Source organism: Anomaloglossus baeobatrachus, chromosome 4, assembly GCF_048569485.1.
Source record: "Anomaloglossus baeobatrachus isolate aAnoBae1 chromosome 4, aAnoBae1.hap1, whole genome shotgun sequence".
In the NCBI taxonomy this organism is placed as follows: domain Eukaryota; kingdom Metazoa; phylum Chordata; class Amphibia; order Anura; family Aromobatidae; genus Anomaloglossus; species Anomaloglossus baeobatrachus.
The window spans coordinates 619,724,431-619,750,583 of NC_134356.1; the positions used below are offsets into that span (position 1 = coordinate 619,724,431).

Genomic DNA, 26,153 nt, shown 5'->3' on the forward strand with positions numbered 1-26,153 from the left:
TGTGTCACTGTCCAAATATTTCTGGACCTAACTGTACATGTTAGTAAGAAACAAAAGCATTCACAAATATGTGTGTTAGTTCACATCTACTGAACTATATAACTGAGTCTATGAAATGGCTGAATTAAGTATTTTTGGATACTCAATTCTTTATCCTCAACATATACAGTATTCTAGAATGCTCTATATAAGGGATCACTGGTGGTGGCTGCAGCTTATAGGGGACAATCTGTTGACAGTTTCCCTTTAAGTATCGATTGGGAGTCTAGCCACTGGGGTAAGAAATGATCAGCAGAATGGGGAACTTTTGTCCTCATTGGAATCGAGCATGCGCACTACCACTCCATTCTAAGAGTATGTGCACACAACATCTTTTTTGGGCAGATTCCTCCTGGAACCCTGCTGAAAATGTGCCACAAAATGCCATAAAGAATGGTAATATGCCAAGAAATGTCAAATCTATTAGCTGTGTATCTGTTCCACCTTTTTTTAACTTTTAGTAACAGCTTCAAAAGTCGTATAGCAGCTAAGAGTAATGATCGGTCCACCAGTTTTCTGGTGGCCACCGCTATCTTATATATGAAATAATAAGGAAAAAAGCCCATCGTAAAAGAGGCCAAAGAAGATGTTTCAGGAAAAAAAACAGCTGTCATTTTCCTGATGCGTGACTATTGCAAAAGCGATGCCAATAAGACACTGTTTAAAATTTGTTGTGCGCACATACCCTAACAGGGATAAAAGTGCCCCATTCTGCCGATTGGTGCAGATCCCAGAGATCGGACCCCTGCCGATCTATATGTTATCACCTATCCTGTAGATGGATGATAAGTTATCTGTACTGAAGAACCCAACAGATCATAAGGCTATGAACACACTACTGGGTGGCTGAGACACAGACAAAAACTGCACAGCCATAAAAATATCTGCAGTTTTCTAGCAGATCATTAATATTGCAGAAGCGTGTGGGCATATGCAATCAGCAATTATTTTTAACAATCTTGAAGAATATGAAAACAGTTATCATCATGAATAGGATGTACTCCAAAGTCCTCGACTGTCCTTAAAAATAGAGCGCTTTTTCCTTTGTAAAAAAATAAATAATGAATGCATACAAGATTCTCTTTGAAGCTGGAAAAACTTGTACAGATTATTATGACTAGGTATCATCATCATTTTACAGTGAATGTGACTGATGTCTTTGTATAAGAAATACTGGGTACTGTCTAAAGACATCTATCACCTACAATTTTAGTTTGAATTCAGACGCCATTGTGAGCAAAATACTCTGCTTCTAATACCATTGGAACTCCAAATTAATAAGATTTGTTTTACAAGCACCTGGAGAAAATAATGCCGTATAGTCTAGCATGGTGTACTGAGAGTTTCTGATTTATAACATCATGTGATCAGTTTATATAGTACCTCACACAAAGAAATTACCATTCACCAATAAGATCCGCAGGGGTGTGAGCAGAAATGTGAAACTTCCCCGTCCATCAGTATAAGCTGAATGCTATGACATTATTCAGTTATAAGACCACATGGTTTCTATACAATACAAAATTACTTGTATTCTCTCACACCATGTAACATGGTTCATGTACGGGCCATGATTAGCGCTCGGCAGATCGATTCACTAGACTCCAGTATATTAGCTAGGTCAGCAATCTCTGTCCGCTAGACGGGAACCTTGCGAAACTCTTACCTTCCAGTATCCCTATCTGGTGTGGATCTTGAATAGCTAGGATGACGCAGTATAATCTATTGTGGTGTCATGGCACAGGTAACGTTGTGCCATCATGGCTACTCTATAGCTGCTCCTGAATCCTGAAAGGTAAGAGATTTGCGAACTTCTCATCCAGCGGCCAGAAACAACCCACCTTGTCGATGGATCGGAGTGCTGCAAATTGACCCACCCAACTCTAAGGTCTCACTCACAGGAACATATAACATGGCCAAGTGCTATCCAATGTTTTGTCGGATAGCACTTGGCCCAACATTATACTATTAGGCAGTACCCACCAGCAATTTTTTTTTCTCAGCATGATAAAAAAAAAAGCCCCCGCAGCATACTGCAATTGGCAGCTTATATTGTACGGCGCACACCCATTCAAGTCTATGGGTGAGTACAAACCACCGGCTGCACTCAGATGTCATCTAAGTGCAGTCCGATTAACGCCAACACAGGCAATGGAGAAGATGGAGAAATTAAGTTCTCCATCTTCTCCAAACCAGTGATCTGATTCTTGCATGCGATAGATCAGATCACAGTAAACCGACACTTGGTTCAAACTCTGATGAGAAGTTGAGCGGCGTGTCATTAACATAATCGGGCAGATTTTTTTTGCGTGAGAGAATATACAGTTAGGTCCAGAAATATTTGGACAGTGACACAATTTTCGCGAGTTGGGCTCTGCATGCCACCACATTGGATTTGAAATGAAACCTCTACAACAGAATTCAAGTGCAGATTGTAACGTTTAATTTGAAGGTTTGAACAAAAATATCTGATAGAAATTGTAGGAATTGTACACATTTCTTTACAAACACTCCACATTTTAGGAGGTCAAAAGTAATTGGACAAATAAACCAAACCCAAACAAAATATTTTTATTTTCAATATTTTGTTGGGAATCCTTTGGAGGCAATCACTGCCTTAAGTCTGGAACCCATGGACATCACCAAACGCTGGGTTTCCTCCTTCTTAATGCTTTGCCAGGCCTTTACAGCCACAGCCTTCAGGTCTTGCTTGTTTGAGGGTCTTTCCGTCTTAAGTCTGGATTTGAGCAAGTGAAATGCATTCTCAATTGGGTTAAGATCTGGTGATTGACTTGGCCATTGCAGAATGTTCCACTTTTTTGCACTCATGAACTCCTGGGTAGCTTTGGCTGTATGCTTGGGGTCGTTGTCCATCTGTACTATGAAGCGCCGTCCGATCAACTTTGCGGCATTTGGCTGAATCTGGGCTGAAAGTATATCCCGGTACACTTCAGAATTCATCCAGCTACTCTTGTCTGCTGTTATGTCATCAATAAACATGCCCATGCCATCACGTTGCCTCCACCATGTTTTACAGAGGATGTGGTGTGCCTTGGATCATGTGCCGTTCCCTTTCTTCTCCAAACTTTTTTCTTCCCATCATTCTGGTACAGGTTGATCTTTGTCTCATCTGTCCATAGAATACTTTTCCAGAACTGAGCTGGCTTCATGAGGTGTTTTTCAGCAAATTTAACTCTGGCCTGTCTATTTTTGGAATTGATGAATGGTTTGCATCTAGATGTGAACCCTTTGTATTTACTTTCATGAAGTCTTCTCTTTACTGTTGACTTAGAGACAGATACACCTACTTCACTGAGAGTGTTCTGGACTTCAGTTGATGTTGTGAACGGGTTCTTCTTCACCAAAGAAAGTATGCGGCGATCATCCACCACTGTTGTCATCCGTGGACGCCAAGGCCTTTTTGAGTTCCCAAGCTCACCAGTCAATTCCTTTTTTTCTCAGAATGTACCCGACTGTTGATTTTGCTACTCCAAGCATGTCTGCTATCTCTCTGATGGATTTTTTCTTTTTTTTCAGCCTCAGGATGTTCTGCTTCACCTCAATTGAGAGTTCCTTAGACCGCATGTTGTCTGGTCACAGCAACAGCTTCCAAATGCAAAACCACACACCTGTAATCAACCCCAGACCTTTTAACTACTTCATTGATTACAGGTTAACGAGGGAGACGCCTTCAGAGTTAATTGCAGCCCTTAGAGTCCCTTGTCCAATTACTTTTGGTCCCTTGAAAAAGAGGAGGCTATGCATTACAGAGCTATGACTCCTAAACCCTTTCTCCGATTTGGATGTGAAAACTCTCATATTGCAGCTGGGAGTGTGCACTTTCAGCCCATATTATATATATAATTGTATTTCTGAACATGTTTTTGTAAACAGCTAAAATAACAAAACTTGTGTCACTGTCCAAATATTTCTGGACCTAACTGTAAGCTGTGATGCATGGACTGGCTGTGGGTTTCCTGACCTGATCTTGACAGCCTCATAAATTCCTATGAATTCGGTCAGGAGACCTGTGGACAGTTACATTGATGTCTCAATTTTAGCCTTAATGTTGTATTATAGATTTCCAATATGTCTGTAAGAAAAAAATCATTTTTGTCTGTAATATTTTGATCAGCTGTCCTGAAAAAAATAGAAATTCAAGTTGACAACTCTGCTGATACTTGCTTAGGAAGTAAGGCAATCAAGTGACCATGAAGTAAAAGACAATTCACGTTTTTGGGCTACGCTATAGAAACAAAAATCCTTGATCCAATATAGAGAAGTGTTTTTTATTCAACAATACATTTCCGTGCTGGGCTGGCGTCTTTCCCAAGTGTAACTGTTTCGCCCGGGGACCAGGGGTACTCAGATCCGGGCCACAGAGTCACTTCTGTGGGTATCACGGTAGCGTGACCCGGTCTGTGATCCCAGGCTCCACAGTAAAAGGGGTTTTGTTAAGGGAGATTGTCCGTTACGCCACCCACGGTTGTGGTGAGGTTGGAACACCACCGCTGCTTTGGACGGGGATCCCGGGAGCGATGGTATGGGGCAGCTAGATGTTATTTCTCCCCTCCGTGGGTAGGGGGTTGGTTGTCCCGGGGCCCGGTGATAGGGTAAGCAGGGAACAGGGCGCAGTGCTGCAGTGCGGTGCCCGAGGGCACGGGTTTACTCACAAGAAAGTCACACGGAGTCACTGGTGAACTAAGAATTGCCGGTGTCCGCGGCCTCCGGTACGGGGGGTGTTAGTGTCCCACACACGGTGCAGCAGCCCTTGTTGTTCCTTCCCTGCAGCCAAGTGCCTTTTTCTCCTCTCTCTTCCTCCTCAGCCGGGAACGGGGAATCTACTCCCCTGTAGTGATCCGGGTACCCAGGTACCGAGGGGCCACCGCCCTGCTCCGGCTACCTGTTCTGGCCCCTTCCTCACTACGGCCTGCCCCGGCCCTTTTGGAGAACGCTTCACTCCCAGCCTGGGAGCTAAACTCCAGACTTCTGTCCTGTCTGCCCTCCACACACTCTCTGCTCCAGCCCCTCCCCTCTCCTCTGCTTTTCTCTTTCACTGGGGCTGTGGCTTGTCTGGCTGCACCGGTGTGAGATCAGATTACCAAGGAGGATTAACTCTTTCTGTGACAACCTGGCTGTGCCAGGGCGTCACACACCCCCTTGGTAAAACACGGCCCGTCCTCGGGCCGTCGAGGCACCAACATTTATTAAAACTGGAAAAAGGATAAAACATTTGGAACATTTTCAATCTTCCCACAGCGGGATGCACATTGCTTCAACGTTGCAACAACAAAAACACTTTTAATAATGTCAACATAACGGGTCCTTTAGTCACCCACCCAAACAACCTAGCCTTGGTGCTGCCCCTAAAACCCAGGCAGCACCCCTTGACCCCAGTCCAGGAACGGTTCCAGATTGGTCAACGGGACCGGAACTTCGCTGCCGTTGCGGCCGGGCGGACTGCCGGAGCCGTCGTCATCTCCGTCGCGGCCGGGCGGACTGCCGGGGCCGGTGGCAGGGCGGTGACAAAGGTGAGACCTGGGGACCCCAGGTCTGGGTCCTCCCCAACAGGCGCTGCGGGCTCCGCTACCGGTAACAGGGGTAACGGGTCGGTGCATCGCTGCAGCGGCCTCTCCAGGAACCAAATGCTGGCAGAGTCCTGGCGTCCCTGCCTTTACAGTCCTTGTCACATAAGCTGCGGTTCCTTCTTCCTGCTCCCCCTTGGTACTCGGGAGCAGTCCTTCCAGCAACTTTTAAAGTTTCCCTTTCGCTTCCGGTCCTCCGGAGCTTCACTTCCGCCCGCGTTCTCAGGGGGCGGAGCCTCTTTTTCGCGCCCACCGCTTGGGGAAGAAGGCGTTGGGCGGGAGATTTTCGCGCCCAAAAATGGCGGCAAAGATGGCGACTTTCAAGATTTTTGCAGCGGATCACCGCTGACAGTCCAGAATAAGGCGCACTTCCTCCAGGTAACTGGATGGGTTCTATCCTGTTCGTGACGCCAAATGTTTCGCCCGGGGACCAGGGGTACTCAGATCCGGGCCACAGAGTCACTTCTGTGGGTATCACGGTAGCATGACCCGGTCTGTGATCCCAGGCTCCACAGTAAAAGGGGTTTTGTTAAGGGAGATTGTCCGTGACGCCACCCACGGTTGTGGTGAGGTTGGAACACCACCGCTGCTTTGGACGGGGATCCCGGGAGTGATGGTATGGGGCAGCTAGATGTTATTTCTCCCCTCCGTGGGTAGGGGGTTGGTTGTCCCGGGGCCCGGTGATAGGGTAAGCAGGGAACAGGGCGCAGTGCTGCAGTGCGGTGCCCGAGGGCACGGGTGTACTCACAAGAAAGTCACACGGAGTCACTGGTGAACTAAGAATTGCCGGTGTCCGCGGCCTCCGGTACGGGGGGTGTTAGTGTCCCACACACGGTGCAGCAGCCCTTGTTGTTCCTTCCCTGCAGCCAAGTGCCTTTTTCTCCTCTCTCTTCCTCCTCAGCCGGGAACGGGGAATCTACTCCCCTGTAGTGATCCGGGTACCCAGGTACCGAGGGGCCACCGCCCTGCTCCGGCTACCTGTTCTGGCCCCTTCCTCACTACGGCCTGCCCCGGCCCTTTTGGAGAACGCTTCACTCCCAGCCTGGGAGCTAAACTCCAGACTTCTGTCCTGTCTGCCCTCCACACACTCTCTGCTCCAGCCCCTCCCCTCTCCTCTGCTTTTCTCTTTCACTGGGGCTGTGGCTTGTCTGGCTGCACCGGTGTGAGATCAGATTACCAAGGAGGATTAACTCTTTCTGTGACAACCTGGCTGTGCCAGGGCGTCACACACCCCCTTGGTAAAACACGGCCCGTCCTCGGGCCGTCGAGGCACCAACATTTATTAAAACTGGAAAAAGGATAAAACATTTGGAACATTTTCAATCTTCCCACAGCGGGATGCACATTGCTTCAACGTTGCAACAACAAAAACACTTTTAATAATGTCAACATAACGGGTCCTTTAGTCACACACCCAAACAACCTAGCCTTGGTGCTGCCCCTAAAACCCAGGCAGCACCCCTTGACCCCAGTCAAGGAACGGTTCCAGATTGGTCAACGGGACCGGAACTTCGCTGCCGTTGCGGCCGGGCGGACTGCCGGAGCCGTCGTCATCTCCGTCGCGGCCGGGCGGACTGCCGGGGCCGGTGGCAGGGCGGTGACAAAGGTGAGACCTGGGGACCCCAGGTCTGGGTCCTCCCCAACAGGCGCTGCGGGCTCCGCTACCGGTAACAGGGGTAACGGGTCAGTGCATCGCTGCAGCGGCCTCTCCAGGAACCAAATGCTGGCAGAGTCCTGGCGTCCCTGCCTTTACAGTCCTTGTCACATAAGCTGCGGTTCCTTCTTCCTGCTCCCCCTTGGTACTCGGGAGCAGTCCTTCCAGCAACTTTTAAAGTTTCCCTTTCGCTTCCGGTCCTCCGGAGCTTCACTTCCGCCCGCGTTCTCAGGGGGCGGAGCCTCTTTTTCGCGCCCACCGCTTGGGGAAGAAGGCGTTGGGCGGGAGATTTTCGCGCCCAAAAATGGCGGCAAAGATGGCGACTTTCAAGATTTTTGCAGCGGATCACCGCTGACAGTCCAGAATAAGGCGCACTTCCTCCAGGTAACTGGATGGGTTCTATCCTGTTCGTGACGCCAAATGTTTCGCCCGGGGACCAGGGGTACTCAGATCCGGGCCACAGAGTCACTTCTGTGGGTATCACGGTAGCATGACCCGGTCTGTGATCCCAGGCTCCACAGTAAAAGGGGTTTTGTTAAGGGAGATTGTCCGTGACGCCACCCACGGTTGTGGTGAGGTTGGAACACCACCGCTGCTTTGGACGGGGATCCCGGGAGTGATGGTATGGGGCAGCTAGATGTTATTTCTCCCCTCCGTGGGTAGGGGGTTGGTTGTCCCGGGGCCCGGTGATAGGGTAAGCAGGGAACAGGGCGCAGTGCTGCAGTGCGGTGCCCGAGGGCACGGGTGTACTCACAAGAAAGTCACACGGAGTCACTGGTGAACTAAGAATTGCCGGTGTCCGCGGCCTCCGGTACGGGGGGTGTTAGTGTCCCACACACGGTGCAGCAGCCCTTGTTGTTCCTTCCCTGCAGCCAAGTGCCTTTTTCTCCTCTCTCTTCCTCCTCAGCCGGGAACGGGGAATCTACTCCCCTGTAGTGATCCGGGTACCCAGGTACCGAGGGGCCACCGCCCTGCTCCGGCTACCTGTTCTGGCCCCTTCCTCACTACGGCCTGCCCCGGCCCTTTTGGAGAACGCTTCACTCCCAGCCTGGGAGCTAAACTCCAGACTTCTGTCCTGTCTGCCCTCCACACACTCTCTGCTCCAGCCCCTCCCCTCTCCTCTGCTTTTCTCTTTCACTGGGGCTGTGGCTTGTCTGGCTGCACGGGTGTGAGATCAGATTACCAAGGAGGATTAACTCTTTCTGTGACAACCTGGCTGTGCCAGGGCGTCACATAACAACCAACTGTACCTCACACTAGAGAAAGACGCCAGTCCAGCTTTCATGCGGTGTTCTGTTCTAATCTCATCAGGTGCCTTGGCATTTTCAGACTCTGTTCACACTGCAGAAACGGACATGACACCTGGTGCTGTTTAGTTACGCTGTCAGAGCCAGGCGTCGACTGGTTTTGTGCTCACTGGTGATCGGTCTAGCAGGAGTTAATTCTTGCTGGCTTGGGATTTCCTGCTAGTGTCACAGGTTGCTGAAGATCTGTCACAGCTGCCTCTGTCCTTTAAAAGATGGTAGAACTTGGTTTATCATGCTGATTATAGCTCTAGCTTTGCTCCAGCGATGCCGGTCTTTGTGTGTGGTGATCCAGTTATTGATGAGCTGTTGTATGCTATTTGGTGTACAGAGGAAATATCCTTGTTGTTTGTTTATATCCTCCCTCTCCTTTATTTTTTCCTGAACAAGTATTGTTTATACCTCTGTGTGTGCTTGCAGTGAGTTTGAGTCTTGGTTTCCCCCTGTCTGGTATTTGTGGCACTCAATACTCCTGTCCCAGCCCTTCCTGGGAGGGGAGTTAGAGCTAAGCTGTCAGAGTCAGAGCTACGTTGGTGGTCCAGACTTTGCCATCATCTGGTGTACCTCTGTAACAAGGGACAGTTTAGGGTCCCTAGTCTGAGGGCCAGTCTAGGCGCCCCTACTCCTAGTTACCTTATCATAAGGCCCCGTTACACATAGCGATGTTGTTAGCAAGATCGCTGACACGCCACAGGTTTTGGGACGCAACAGCGACCTCGCTACATGTGACACATAGCAGCGACCTGCCCCCCGCTGCGATATCGCCGATCGTACCTGAATGTCCTGGTTCATTTTTTGATCATTGGTGTCCCACTGGGCAGCATGCATTGCTGTGTTTGACGCCATAACAATGACAAGCGACCTCGTTGGCACGCCTGGGTGGAAACACTACGCCTCTATCGAGGTCTGAGGTTCAGAATAGCTGCTGTGTGACAGGATCCCAACGACCGCCAAGGTCATTATACAGATCGCCGTATCATTGCTGCGTCGTTAATTAGATCTGCCTTTTTGCCAGCTCACTAGCGACCATGTAGCGACGTACCAGCGATCCTGACCAGGTCGTATAGTTGTCGGGATCGCTGGAACGTCGCAACATGTAACGGGACCCATGACACCAGCATGGAAATGCCTTGTGGAATAAAAATGGCTTCTTTATCATTGAATCAAGAATGTTTATTTTGGTAGCACAGCCCAAAACCGTGAATTGTCTTTTCCTGGTGAAATTCATCTCCCGGGACGGGGCAGGAGGAACCATTATTGAGCTTTCACAGGAGTTGAGCCTACACAACTTGCTCAGGTGAGCATATGCCCTGGATGTAATATATATTTTTTTTATAAAGGTATCACCCCATGGTCTGCTGCGCTCTGTTTCCCCACAGTTTTTATCTATTAGGGTAGGATTCCACTTGCGAGAGACTCGCGCGTATCTCGCATCACATCAACTGGGATGGCCTGCCTCTTTCTCGACGGGAACGTCCCAGCTATATATAAATACATGCAGCTGACCCGCTCCTATCAGGAGAGAGGCAGGCCATCCCGGGTAGTGCGATGCGAGATACGCGTGAGTCTCTCGCAAGTGGAATCCTACCCTTAAAGCGATCATAGCTCTGCAGATACAGAGAACACAAGTTTATACGATATCATAAATCACAAGATATAAATATCCATATATGAAACATATACACGGCATGAAAAGTATGGGATTCTAGGCCACACACTGCCCAAATCAGAAGGGTCTTTGTAAATACCTTTGCATTATCTAATAATAGTAGCAGCGTCAGCTCCAGTGATCCATAGCGGCATGCACTTAACACAAAGTCATATGTGTCATGAAGATGATGCCAGCGCCTTAAATCCTATAACGCTACAGAAGACAAATAAATTCCATCCTTTATCGGGGATGTCCCAGTGGATGGTTAAGCCCTGAAATAATGGAAATACGTTCTTTTCAAGGATGAAAGTCATGTCAGTGTGAGCTGCGTGATACCTCCACCTCTGCTATCAGTTACACGTCGCTAATAAACTGTAAGCTCCCGAGGATAGGAATCTGAGACGCTTCTCTTTTATCTAAATGTGTCCTCTCTGCTTATGTAGTCTATAATATAAGGTATATAGATGTAAAATAGTTGTGTCCTGTACACACATATGAGGAGGAGGGGGAGGGGGGACTTGTCTCATAAAATGTCTCATAAAGCAGCAGGAATATGTGACATATGGTATTACTTTACGACTACATGAAAGTGTAGTAAATAGGGATGAGAGAATTTCTCAGTTCAATTAGTAAGATTCACTCAAATTCACGGAATCGAATTGCTGGTAAAAGCCCTGAGACGCCACAGGATATTAAATAGAGAGGTTAAAAAAACAAAATATATTATATTTACCTCATTCCCAACCGATATGCTTGCTTCACTCTCTATCGGTATACTCGCCTTACCCCCGATCGGTACACTTGCCTCACCCTCAACCGGTACACTCTTCTCACCCCCGTTCGGTACACTCACCTCACCCCTGACCGGTATACTCGCCTCACCCGTGACCAGTATACTCACCTCACCCCTGATCAGCATACTTGCCTTACCCCTGACTGGTATACTCACCTCACCCCGAACTGGTATACTCATCTCATCCAAGACAGGTATACTCATCATACCCCAACTGGTATGCTCATCTAAGCCAGATCGGTATACTCACCTCACCCCTGATAGGGTCTCCTCACCTCAATCCTGACCTTTATAGTCACCTCACCCCTGATTGGTATACTCATCTCACTCCCAACCGGTATACTCATCTCACCCCCAACCGGTATACTCATCTCACCTCCGACCGGTATACTCAACTCACCTCCAGCCGGTATACTCAACTCATCTCCAACCAGTATACTCATCTCACTCCCGACGGTATACTCACCTCATCCCTGATCAGTCAATTTTAAGGTAAGAATTAGCAACCCCTTCCACACTGACAGATTTTGTAGATGAGCCCCATATGATATTGAAATTGTCTATGGTGATGAAAATAATAATGTAGCTCTAATAAAGGATATAGACGTACAGAAGATTTCAGGACCAGCGTTCTGTTGTTAGTGTATGCTCCATATAGGTATCAAACAAGAAGCACAATGATATAGGAGCAGACGTCAACTGATTAAAATGAGGGACAAAGGAATTACGTTCCAAATCTGACTAATCCTCAGACAGCCGCATTGGAGCCGCTTTAAACTCCTACTGCCCGAAGCATGCCTCATTACAAGCCCAGGATTATTGTTACTAGCAGATTAGGGGTTAAACAATAGCTGCCCCATCCAGCCGTGTGCATCTAGGTCTCGGTGGCATATGTTCTCATGATGTTCGAGTTTTACCTACAGGTCAAAGACATACTGATGGGTCATTTGGCATCCTATAAGACTGGTTTGTTAGCCACACTGGGGACAGGGACTGGTGTGGGTGAAAGCACCGTGTGTAGGGCTGCAGAATACAAGAGAATATAATGAAATAAAGGACGACAGCGTGAAATATCTCTGCAGCGAGCAGGTGGCTGCCTCTTCGCTTACTGCAGGATGTAGGCCGAGCACGCTGCCGTCTGTCACCCCAGGGATGCTGCTGCTATGGCACGACGCTGTCAGCGGGCGGAGTTATGACATCACCGTGTGTGGGAGCAGAACGCCGCACTGCAAGATGTGCGAGCGTCTGACAACGCAAGACACCCAGAATATGGCATTGGCAGGGAGAAGATTGCTAAAACTTGTTTTTATATATATATATATATATATATATATAAACATGTACAAGTCAAGACATTCAGTGCATATATCTTACAAGTACAAGTCCCAGGAAGGCAGCAGATAAGGTTCACGCGTTTCGAACCTATACAAATCTTACTCATAACATGCTATACCAGACTGCCTTCCTTCACTGCTGCCCTATTGGAGACCCCTGTTTCTGGGCAAGACCCCTGATAAAGCTGCGTGACTCCCCCTCCCCACTCTGCTACACTCTCCCAGCCCCCCCGGTATGTCCTCCCATGCACCTATGATTTGGGTGTAGAAATTCCAAAACTATCTTTGCTGCCCATAGCAACCAATCATAGAGCAGCTTTCATTTTGTAGTCTACTCTAGTAAAATGAATTCTGAGCTGTGATTGGTTGCTGTCACGGTTCTCTCTCTGCTATAGGAGCTTAGTGACAGGTTTTGGGTCTGAGTCTCACTTCCTTCTGTGAGACTCTGGTATTTAAACATGTTTTCCTTTCCTTTGGCACTTGAAGGCAGTATTCCTTGACAGCAAGCAGGCCAATAACCATACAAGGTGCTTCCAGTTTGGGATCACTCCCAGTCCCTTTATATACCCTCCGCTACCAGCAGAGGGTGCTGGTTATTCTTGATTCATTAGGATTCTGGTCTTTGAAGAAGAAGGAGCTGCTGTTTCCCTCTGCCGTAGTTGCTGTGATGGCTGCAGTCTTGGTTCAAACTGCAGCATTCTGTTGTAGCGTTTTACCCTGTCTGTCTTCCTTTCCTGGTGTGTTGTTTCAGTGCAACGGTGGGGCTAGCATCCTTCACCTGCCCACTCCTTAGCCAGGGACTATTTAAGGGTCATCTCAGGGTTTCAGGTTCCGGCTCTTTAGAAAAAAAAAAAGAAAAAATGATCAGTCCAAAAGGTAGGAGACAGTTATTATGTCACGAATGGACTAGAGAGAATCCAGCATGAGGCCAAACACACAACTTAAACGGGGAAAACACCACGACAATACAAGGAGTACGCTGGGGACACTTTAACAAAGGTGGGCTCTAGCGCTAGTGAGAGGGAAGATGGGCACCTCCTCCTCTTACCTACCGCTGTACCTGCACTCCTAGCCAGTCCCTATAGAGGTTCCTCACATGTTGCAGAGCCAGAACCTGAAGCCCTCAGATGACCCTACAATAGTGCTGGCTAAGGAGTGGGCAGGTAAAAGACGCTAGCCCCACCGCTGCACTAGAACAACACACCAGGAAAGGAAGACAGACAGGGAAAAACAACAACAGAATTCTGTAGTCTGAACCAAAACTGCAGCCACCACAGTAACTACGGCAGGGGGTAACAGCAGCTCCTGCTTCCAACAAGACCAGAATCCTAGTGAATCAAGAATAACCGGCACCCTCTGCTGGTAGTGGAGAGTATATAAAGGGACTGGGAGTGGTCCCAAACTGGAAACACCTGGAATGGTAATTGGCCTGCTTGCTGTTCAGGAACACTGCCATTAACCCTATAACTGCCAAAGGAAATTAAAACACATTTAAATAGCAGAGTCTCACAGGGGAAAGTGAGACTCAAACCCGAACATGACACTAAACTCCTATAGCAGAGAGAGAACCATGACAGTTGCTGCTCTGTTTGACAGTTTAAAAAATCAGGCCTATTGTGTCCGCTCTATATGAGAACAGTGGTACTACTGCTATGTGATTTGTACTATGCAGGCAGGACGTTATCTTACTGGTCTGTACACTGTGTGCAGAATTATCCCCTTCACGACATCTGCCATACATGTATGGTGACGAAAGTTTCACTAGCAAAGAACCCCGCACACCGTCACACCTTCCTCTGCATTCTTCATGGTGGTTACCACACAAGTTGAAACCATCCAATTATCATTTCTACTTCTCACAAAAACATGATGATTGGTACCAAAAATCTCAAATTTTGACTCATCAGACCACAGTACAGATTTCCACTCAACAAATGTCCAGTCTTGTATTGCTTGGCCTAAACAAGACTCTTCTTGTTTCCATGTTCTCAGTAATGGCTTCTCTGCAGCCATTCAACCATTAGACCTGCTTTTTGCAGTCTCCTCTTGACAGCTGATGTTGAAATGTATCTGCTACTTGATGTCTGGGCATCATGTACGAGGGCTGTTATCTATGGTGCTGACAATTTAAGTTTTCTGATAGTGGTATTAAGACTATAACTCTAATGAACTTATCCTCTGCAGCAGAGGTAATTCTTTGTCTTCCTTTCTGTTCCTAATGAGAAACAGTTTTATCATCACGAGAGACAAGTTTCATAACTGTGCTTGAGGATACCTTCAAGGTTCTGGATTGACTGACTGACCTTTATGTCTTAAAGTAATGATAAAGTATCATTTCTCTGTACTTAGTTAAGTGGTTTTTGGCATATTCTGCCTTAAAACAGTTGTATCACACAGGTAGAACAGAAGACTGGGTTTATGCCGCACTAAAAACCACTGATGCGTGTAAATTAAAAGATTTCCTTTTTATTTGATAGTTCCTACGCGTTTCAGATACATCTGTCTCCTTCCTCAGGAAAATAAATCATATTCAAATATATTGAATATGATTTCTTTTCCTGAGGAAGGAGACAGATGTCTCTGAAACGCGTAAGAACTGTCAAATAAAAAGGAAATCTTTTAATTTACACGCATCAGTGGTTTTTAGCACGGCATAAACCCAGTCTTCTCTTCTACCTGTGTGATACAAAATTCCTCTCCCGGGGCTGCAGCTAAACCACCGGGCACTCACAGGCTATCATAAGGGGTTGTGACTGGCACAACCTCACCAGGTGAGTGCTTCTTTGTCTTGTCTGTCTACCCTCATACCGGGTAAGACCCTATTGCGCTTTTTTCCCTCCTACAGTTTTAAAACAGTTGTGGAATAGCCTCTGCAAAACACACCTGTGGTCACAAACATACAGTCATATGAAAAAGTTTGGGCACCCCTATTAATGTTAACCTTTTTTTTTATAACAATTTGGATTTTGCAGCAGCTATTTCAGTTTCATATATCTAATAACTGATGGACTCAGTAATATTTCTGGATTGAAATGAGGTTTATTGTACTAACAGAAAATGTGCAATTGCATTTAAACAAAATTTGACCAGTGCAAAAGTATGGGCACCTCAACATAAAAGTGACATTAATATTTTGTAGATCCTCCTTTTGCAAAAATAACAGCCTCTAGTCACTTCCTGTAGCTTTTAATGAGTTCCTGGATGAAGGTATATTTGACCATTCCTGTTTACAAAACAATTCCAGTTCAGTTAAGTTTGATGGTCGCCGAGCATGGACAGCACGCTTCAAATCATCCCACAGATTTTCAATGATATTCAGGTCTGGGGACTGGGATGGCCATTCCAGAACATTGTAATTGTTCCTCTGCATGAATGCCTGAGTAGATTTGGAGCGGTGTTTTGGATCATTGTCTTGCTGAAATATCCATCCCCTGCGTAACTTCAACTTCGTCAATGATTCTTGCACATTATTGTCAAGAATCTGCTGATACTGAGTTGAATCCATGCGACCCTCAACTTTAACAAGATTCCCGGTGCTGGCATTAGCCACACAGCCCCAAAGCATGATGGAACCTCCACCAAATTTTACTGTGGGTAGCAAGTGCTTTTCTTGGAATGCCGTGTTTTTTTGCCTCCATGCATAACGCCTTTTTGTATGACCAAACAACTCAATCTTTGTTTCATCAGTCCACAGGACCTTCTTCCAAAATGTAACTGGCTTGTCCAAATGTGCTTTTGCATACCTCAGGTGACTCTGTTTGTGGTGTGCTTGCAGAAACGGCTTCTTTCGCATCACTCTCCCATACAGCTTCTATTTGTGCAATGTGCGCTGTATTGTTGACCGATGCACATTGACACCATCTGCAGCAAGATAATGCTGCAGATCTTTGGAGGTGGTCTGTGGATTGTCCTTGACTGTTCTCACCATTCTTCTTCTCTGCCTTTGTGATATTTTTCTTGGCCTGCCACTTCTGGGCGTTAACAAGAACTGTACCTGTGTTCTTCCATTTCCTTACAATGTTCCTCACAGTGGAAACTGACAGTTTAAATCTCTGAGACAACTTTTTGTATCCTTCCCCTGAACAACTATGTTGAATAATCTTTGTTTTCAGATCATTTGAGAGTTGTTTTGAGGAGCCCATGATGCCACTCTTCATAGGAGATTCAAATAGGAGAACAACTTGCAAGTGGCCACCTTAAATACCTTTTCTCATGATTGGATACACCTGCCTATGAAGTTCAAAGCTAAATGAGCTTACAAAACCAATTTAGTGCTTTAGTAAGTCAGTAAAAAGTAGTTAGGAGTGTTCAAATCAAGATATTAATAAGGGTGCCCATACTTTTGCATCGGTCACATTTTGTTTAAATGCTGATTGCACATTTTCTGTTAGTACAATAAACCTCATTTCAATACAGAAATATTACTGAGTCCATCAGTTATTAGATATATGAAACTGAAATAGCTGTTGCAAAAACCCAAATTGTTATAAAGAAAAAAGGTTAACATTAATAGGGGTGCCCAAACTTTTTCATATGACTGTATTCTGAAGGCCGGTAATGAGGCGGGCCTGCTTATTGGAACCCCTTTTAGGTGACTAACTGTTGAAACTGCTTCAGAGAATGTGTAAGAGCTCACTTTTACCACCGTATAAATTAGATGAGCGCTATCCAATTTTTATTGGATAGCATTGGGGCCAAAGTTATTCAGTGGGGTAGTGCTGATGACCATTTTTTTTAATTTGCAGAATCTGTATGTGAAAAAAAAATGCAGCATGCTGCAATTTCACTCCAAAATTAGATGGGTGCGAGAAAAAAACAAAGCTATGAAAGATATGAACAGCACAGAGACAACGCATGGATGACAAGTGAAAAAAAAAGTTCCACTTTTCTGGATGCAAATTGGTCCAATTTTTTTTATATGCTTGTGTGACCATAGGATAATGCTGTCATCAGGGTAAAAGGGGAACATTTTGAGGAATCTAAGGTTGTTTGATACATATTTCTTTACTCCGTATTTCCACATATGTCCTAGTTTTGCTGCCTTCAGGCTGAATTTACAATGTTCACATCCAATAAAAAAAAGGAAAATCATTGCACGAACAGGTGTATCCAAACTTCTGAGACTTTTACTCTATGTTTTACTGAAACTGGAATACCCTCTAATAAATCACTGCCATGGGACAGTGGGCCTTTTGGTAGGTATCTATAAGATATCTAAGTGGTAAAAATAGTATCTGCACACTATACAACAAGAATTGAGTAATATGCATCCGCTTTTCTGAAAATCTTTACTGTAGAGACGAGAAGAAGGCGTGAAGTAATGGTTTCTGTAGTTCAGTGATAAATCTGCACATACTCTATATAATGTGTTGGACTAATCTGTGTCCTATTTCTCCTTAGCTCCGGTTTGATGTAGTGCCCAAGACTGCAGGTAAAAGGCAAATTTAGGTTTAAGATCAATGATATAGGAAAGCATTTCTTAGTGTGTTGGTTGTATATAAGTACATGTTCTGATTACAGCTATGTACAATACATTTATCTCCTATACACAGGTAATTAAATGTATGACCCCAGTGGTCGGACTCCCACCAGCCTCAAGATTGAATGGGGGTTAATATACTCCCATGTCGAAGAAGTGGTAGTGTATATGTATGCCCACCACTTCGTTCACTATATATGGGAGCAGTGATCAAACACGTACTCTACTGCAGTAGCCCCATAGAAGTAAATGGATTGGTGGTCACACACAGAGGACTTTGAGACCATTGGGGTCCCAAAAGTCAATTCTCACAAACTATACATTTATCACCTATCCTGTGTAATAGTCATAGATGGCCAGACAATTTTTAGCCCAATCCAATAACAAAGTTCAGATCTGAGTCATGTTTATATGTTATTATTATTTGGAGGTTTAGAAGGCTTTGGCCATAAAGGTAAATCAAAATGTTCGAAAGAATTTGCAGGACCCTAGTCCAGTGGCCACATCTGTAGCTTTGGAACAGAGCCTGGTACCTCTTCTGATTCATATTCCTGGCATAATGTCATCATTGTGGCATTACGCATGTAAATATTACAGAGTATGTAATGACAGGTCAGGGGCCTCTAGACCGGCCCTCAGACTCGAGTCCTTGCAATGTCCCTTATCTTGGAGGTATGCTTTATGGTAACCAGGTCCGAGCCCCTAGCGTGACCCTGACTCCTGTCTGAGCCCTGATCTTACTCCCCCTCTCCACCACCCTCGGGGTGGGCTGGAAACCCACTAACGAAACCCAACAAACTGACACTGACAAGGGAGAAGGGAAACCCGTACACACAGCACTCAAAACACACAGGAGAGACAATATGTGTATAGGGGTGCAAAGAAAAAGGTAAAGAGGTTACATTCAACAGTGAAACGTTCACATCACTCAATATTGCAGCAAAGATCAGCATCAACAGGTTCACTAACATGACAGGTATCACTTGGAGCTAAAGCTGAAGCTATAATCGGCACTGAGTAGTGAGATACAGGATCTTATATAGGAAGTAGATGACTTTGATTGGCAATTGGCAACCTGAGCTCCTAGCACAGTTCCCCAGGTCATCAGGAATTAACTCTTGCAGGACTGAGGAACATTAAACAGCCGACGTCCAGTTCTGGTTGAACAACTAGGAACCTGTCAGGCTCTGCAGTGTGAACAAAGCCTGACGCCACCGTGACACCTAATGAGTCTGGACCTGAACACCGCATGACAGTATGACATCACTCTGGGCCTACTAATCAGAAGAGGCACATGGGGTTCTATATGATAGGAGGAGGTTTGCAGGGCTCTGGTCTGGTGGCCATGGATTAACAAGGTAGCTACTGACCAGGAACCTACAAATCTTTTTGATCCTCTCTAAGGCCCCCTTCACACGTCCGTGAAACACGTGCGTGTTTGTTCCGTTTCCGTATATACCGGAGACACGGACAAACATGCACCAATGTTAATCTATGATTGTGGTCACACGTGCGTTATTTCATTATGTCCGTGTGTGCGTGTCCGTGATCCGTATGTGTTTGCGTTTTGCACGGATGCATGTCCGTTATCGGCACGGAGCACGCACACGTGGACACAATGAAAGTCTATGGGTATGTGCACACACGTTAGTAAACACGTATGCATCTACCTATAGTCCGTGTCCGTTTGGTGTTTTTATTTCTAGTGATGTCGGCCATTCTTTCTATTTCTGTTTATGTCGGCAATCTCCCTGAGTCCGTCGGTCGGTCTCTCTGTCTCTCTGTCGGTCTCTCTGTCTGTCTGTCCCTCTCTCACAGTCTGTCGGTCAGTTTCCCCCTCTCTCTCATACTTACCGTTCCCCGATCACCGGCGCGGCGCTGCACGGCATTCACACTGCTGCGGCGGCTTTTACTATGTTGAAAAAGCCGGCCGCTCATTAAACAATCTCGTATTCCCTGCTTTCCCCGCCCACCGGCGCCTATGATTGGTTGCAGTGAGACACGCCCCCAAGCTGAGTGACAGGTGTCTCACTGCACCCAATCACAGCAGCTGGTGGGCGTGTCTATACTGTGCAGTAAAATAAATAAATAAATAATTAAAAAAAACGGCGTGCGGTCCCCCCCCAATTTTAACGCCAGCCAGATAAAGCCATACGGCTGAAGGCTGGTATTCTCAGGATGGGGAGCTCCACGTTATGGGGAGCCCCCCACCCTAACAATATCAGTCAGCAGCCGCCCAGAATTGCCGCATACATTAGATGCGACAGTTCTGGGACTGTACCCGGCTCTTCCCGATTTGCCCTGGTGCTTTGGCAAATCGGGGTAATAAGGAGTTAATGGCAGCCCATAGCTGCCACTAAATCCTAGATTAATCATGTCAGGCGTCTCCCCGAGATTCCTTTCATGATTAATCTGTAAATTACAGTAAATAAACACACACACCCGAAAAAATCCTTTATTATAAAGAAAAAACACAAACATATACCCTGGTTCAACAATTTAATCAGCCCGAAAAAGCCCTCCATGTCCGGCGTAATCCAGGATGCTCCAGCGTCGCTTCCAGCTCTGCTGCATGGAGGTGACAGGAGCTGCAGCACACACAGCCGATCCTGTCACCTCCACGCAGCTAATGAAGAGAGCCGCGCGATCGGCTGAGCTGTCACTGAGGTTACCCGCTGTCACTGGATCCAGTGTTGACAGCGGGTAACCTCAGTGAGAGCTCAGCTGATCGTGCGGCACTCTTCATTTGCCGCGTGGAGCTGTCAAAAGCGGCGGTGTGTGCTGCAGCTCCTGCCACCTCCATGCAGCAGAGCTGGATGCGACGCTGGACCATCCTTGATTCCGCCGGACATGGAGGGCTTTTTCGGGCTGATTAAATTGTTGATCCAGGGTATATGTTTGTGTTTTTTCTTTATAATAAAGGATTTTTCAGGTGTGTGTGTTTATTTACTGTAACTTACAGATTAATCATGGAAGGTATCTCGGGGAGACGCCTGACATGATTAATCTAGGATTTAGTGGCAGCTATGGGCTGCCATTAACTCCTTATTACCCCGATTTGCCAAAGCACCAGGGCAAATCGGGAAGAGCCGGGTACAGTCCCAGAACTGTCGCATCTAATGTATGCGGCAATTCTGGGCGGCTGCTGACTGATATTGTTAGGGTGGGGGGCCCCCCATAACGTGGAGCTCCCCATCCTGAGAATACCAGCCTTCAGCCGTATGGCTTTATCTGGCTGGCGTTAAAATTGGGGGGGACCGCACGCCGGTTTTTTTAATTATTTATTTATTTTACTGCACAGTATAGACACGCCTACTGGCTGCTGTGATTGGGTGCAGTGAGACACCTGTCACTCAGCGTGGGGGCGTGTCTCACTGAAACCAATCATAGGCGCCGGTGGGCGGGGAAAGCAGGGAATACGAGATTGTTTAATGAGCGGCCGGCTTTTTCAAAATAGTAAAAGCTGCCGCAGCAGTGTGAATGCCGTGCAGCGCTGCGCCGGGGATCGGGGATCGGTGAGTATGAGAAAGGGGGGGAAACTTCAGTCACTCGGGGGATTAGCGGTCACCGGTGAATCCTTCACAGGTGACCGCTAATCAGTACTCGACACAGACAGAGCCGCGGTATGAGGATGAAGTCGGGTGAAGTTCACCCGAGTTCATTCTCATCGCGCAACTCTGTCTGCTGTCAGCCGACATTTATAAACGACATTGTGCATCACACACACGGACATTCCACACGGACATTCCCCGTACACATACATGTTAATTCCACACGCACACACGGACGTTCTACACACAAACACGGCTAGCATACGCAATTCACACAGATGCCACACGGACCATAAAAACGGACACAAAAACGGGATATGGACCCGAAAAACGGCCCGTAACACACGTGTGTGTTTTTCACGGAAGTGTGAAGGGGGCCTAAAGGAAAGTATTGGAGCTCTTCACATTGTCCAGGGATTGGAGTGTGTACCAATATCTATTGGTTTTTACTAAGACCACTTTGCATGCAGTTTTATTAAAAGGTGATAACAAGCTGCAACGATGGTACTAATCCTACCCTGGTGCTTCCAATTTTAATGACTTGGCCTGTATATTATATATCCCTGCTTGCCTATCTGACACTAATATATTGTGCCGCCCAATGCAGAGCTGGTTATCATTCACATTCACTGTCCACAATAAAGATCCTAATCCCAATACCTAACACTAAAGCCATTTTCTTTGAAAACCAGTTAACCTATCTACAGTATGTGTTAAGGGCTAAGCTGATGTGCTCAGACAAAACACACAATGTACAGTGGTGTTCATAAGTCCTGCATAGGCTTAAAGAAAACTATATATTTCATACTTCTGCATCTCTACAGTGAAACTGGTGGAACATATATGTTTTTGTAATCCCTCATTGTATGCCATACTCATTTTTGAATGTCCCAAGTGTATAAATTGTTATGGTATGTGCATTTTTGATATTTTCTTTTACAGCATAACCATACCTACACCAGTACAGTGTGTAGAATGGTGAACATGTTTCTAAGTTCATTACCTTCCAATGCAAGTTCACACAGACTTAAATTTTACTTTTTAAGATTTATTATTTTTTATGTAATTCAGAGTCCTGATTCGGGCCTTTTGAGTGCATCTTTAGCGTCTAATACTTTATTGGCCAGCCTTTGCTCTTGAGCAAAAACTTGCATCTCTGTGGCATTGAGTGAACAAGCTTCTGCAGATGTTCACGAGTGATGATGTGGTTCCAGGCCTGTATCAGAGCCTCAATCAACTCTCTCTTGGTCCTTGGCTGTTTTTTTTAGATATCTCTATTGATACCTTGTGCCACAAATTTTCAACTGGGTTGAGGTCCGGGGACTGGGCTGGCCAGTGAGTAGTAGCCACCTTGTTCTTTTTTTTCCATTCCGTTACTGTCTTAGCTCTGTGACAAGGAGCAATATCATCCTGGAAGATATAATCCCCTGAAAACAGGCGTTGAGCAGAAGGCAGCATTTTCTTATTAAGGATGTCCATGTATTTTTTTGCATTAACCATACCCTCCACAATATGAAGCCTTCCAACACCATGGCTGCCATACAGCCCCAGACCATTACTTTCATCGGATGTGTCACAGAAAAGCTCAAACACTCTGGCTTGTACTCTTCATGTGGAAACCTTCTCACATAAGACTTGCCATCATTTCCTAAAATGCAAAAAGTGCTTTCATCACTAAATAGCACTTTTTCCCACTCCTCCTTCCTCCATTTTGAATATTTTAATGCCCACAGTTTTCACATTTGTCTTTGTATGGCTGTCATCAATGGCTTCTTTCGGGCCTTGCACCCTCTCAATCCTGCTTCCAAACATCTCTTCCTAACAGGTGATGTTGCTACCTCAATATTGCACTTTTCTTGCCATTCTCGCAGAAGCGGAGGAGAGGTGAGCTTTCCATTGGCAAGGGATGTTCTTATCAGTACTCTATCCTCCCTTTTAGTTGACTTTCTGGGCCGACATTTGGGCCTGTCCTGGGTAATTCCAAGCTACTTATGTTTCTGCAAAATTCTTACAACTGTCCTCTGATTACAGCCGACCTTCCTTGCGATCTGGGGGCCAGTATAACCCTCTTCATGTAGCACCACAACTCGCACACGATCCTCCCCTGACAAAAATCTGAAGGCTCCCATCATAAAGCTCTACAGTATGATTCACTAGCTAGACCTACAGATAAAACAAACAAACTAAGCAGCAGATGTGATGCAATGGAATGGAATGTGATTGGCTGCCATATCCAGGTTATGATTGGTCACAAAAACCTCATCTGTGATTGGCTAATTTTGGATCTGAAGCTGTACAATATTTAGTTGTGCTTTCAATTCCCATATTGTTGCAATAATTTCAGGCAAAACTGCTTCAAAAGCTAAAAATATTACAGGGAGAGAATGCAAAATTGTTTTCTGAGCAAAACCATATATAATATGTCATATTAGCATCGAAGATATTCGACAGAAAACGTTTAAAACTTGAAAAATCAATTTATCCTATGCCTATGCAGGACTTATGAACACCACTGTATATACCATGTATTACCATGTTGGCGTGTTTTTCCCTGGAAAAGTAATTTATTCTAAACTTTTAAATGGATCGTTCATTTTCTTTCCTGTTTGCAGAAAATTTCCTTAAACTCTGCACAGGTGAAGTTGGCTTTGGATACAAGGGCTGCACTTTCCACCGCATCATCCCTAACTTCATGTGCCAGGTAAGTAACTGGGGTGTAAAAGTGGTTGTCTCACCATTACATATTACACACATTTCACAGATCATAAGTGTGAACACAATTTGCTATTTACACTCTGCTAAAAATGATTCAGTAAAGAGTTACGACCTTTACCTAGTATGAGACCAGCCGGTGTCCAAAGTGTATAGCAATAATGGACTGAGTGTTGGTGCCTGTGCAGCCCAGAAAAGCCTGTCTTGCCCCAGGGCTATGGGGTACTCGGTCCCGGACCTGGTTTAACTGGGGGGAAGAGTCACGGGTGTAGTGGCTGGTGCCCTGTTCCGTAACCCTGGGGGTCGCTTTTAAAAAGGGATATTTACAAGGATAATAATAGTTTTTGTCGTGACGCCACCTGTGGTGTGCAGCCAGGTAGGGAGCCGCTGCTGCAGGGTTCTTCTCACCGGGGGTCGATGTTGATTACAACCAAGATGAAGTCACTCCCCATAAGCGGAGTGGGTGCCCCGGGAGGATGGCCGGCTGGCTGGTAGTGGGCCGTGGGCGCCAGAGCACGGGACAGTGTCGCTGGTAAATAATGGAAATGAGGCAAGAGCTCCGGCTCAGGTGTTTTACTCACTGGTTAGGAGATTGCCCGAGAGCGTACTGGTTCACTGCTGGTAAGTCTCTGGTTATCCGATGCAAATTCCAGGCTGTTACCGGCGTCAGTGTAAATGTCCTGTTTGTCCTAGCTATCCAGCGACTGGCAGAAGGAACCTGGGCTGAGCTCCAGCTCTCAAGCCCCAAACTCCACAACGGCAAGATAAGCTGTGTGTGTCCCACCAGCACTGGTGCTCTCCTGCACCCAGTCTAGTCTCATGGGACGTCCCTTCAGGAGGCTCACTATGTGTCATGGCTACCTCCTCTTATACCCAATGTGGCACCCGCTCCCCAGTGGTTGTCCTGGTGACCGGGAAGTCCCATGCTACTGGATGGTCAACTCTCCCTGTCCACCCCAGTCCACACCCCCCTGTGGGGAAGGCACCTAACTGCATGTGTAATGTGTCTGGTGTGAACACTGGCAAACCACCTGTCACTTACCCCAGATAGATACTGCTCCTTAACTCAGCTGCAGTACCCTGTAGCTGAAGAGCCCTGGCGCAGTGGTCGCCTCAGGGACACCGCTCCACCTCCAGGTACGCCGCAGGGATTGCTCTTAGGGATCTTCTCTGGCAATAGGTATGTCCGGTTATGTAGTTCTGAGTCATGACGCCACTCTCGGTTTGCGGTCAGGGTTAGAGGTGACCGCCACTGCAGTTTTAACGAGCGTCTGGGGCTGATGGGATCTGCAGTTAGATGGTGTGGCCTCTCGAGAGTGAGGCTGGCCCCAGGGGTCGGGTGTGTGTGTGGAACAACAGGTCGCAGAATAACTCAGTCTCAGTCCAGAAATGCCTTGCAACTGGTGTTTACTCACTTTCAACTGCGACAAGTGGTACCCGGGCGATGCTGAGATAAACCGCAGGGAGAACCAGGTATCCTTCAGGCTGGTATAGGGATGACTGTTAGCTCGCCTTCCTAGCACTTCTTGTTTCGGATAACCCCCGACTTGAAGTATATGGGATTCATCCAGGGAAGTCGCAACTGCCTTTTCTCCCCTTTCTGGCCCGTTTGCTGGCAGCGTGGACCAAGTAAAGATGGCTCCTGGCTCTATCTCACTTATGGGCCCCCTCATTGCTGCGGACACTGCGGACTGTGTATTGGTTGGTGAGACACCTGGAGTGCCCTCACCGGCAGGTTTTAGCAGACCAGTAAATGGATGTCTGGCTCTAGGGACCTGTTCCCCGTGCATGTCTGGTCTACCAGGAGTCCCTGTACTCAAGTGCCTCGCTTCTTCCTGAGGTGTCTTTCAGGCTGACTGTGTGGCAACCGCAAACAGCCACTACACGTGCAGGTTCTGACTAATATGTCCACTCTCTTGCGTCTTCACTTCAGACTGGCTTCCTCCATCCACTCTCTCTGACTGCCACTGCAACAACTAGCTTCCAGCATCTCCACCGCACCCCTTGATTGGATGTGGAGGCACTCGCCTCCTGCATCTGCCCAGGGGTCC

The 26,153-nt window shown here is 46.7% G+C and overlaps 1 protein-coding gene across 1 annotated transcript in view; it reads left to right on the forward strand.

The window, feature by feature from the left end:
* The window catches only part of LOC142304170 (peptidyl-prolyl cis-trans isomerase-like), a 45,501-nt gene that overhangs the window by 12,055 nt on the left and 7,293 nt on the right, over positions 1-26,153 (forward strand). The window contains exons 2-3 of the mRNA XM_075346273.1: positions 17,761-17,791; positions 24,003-24,091. Coding sequence (XP_075202388.1) covers positions 17,761-17,791; positions 24,003-24,091 — 120 coding nt within the window. The remainder of the gene's footprint in view (positions 1-17,760; positions 17,792-24,002; positions 24,092-26,153) is intronic.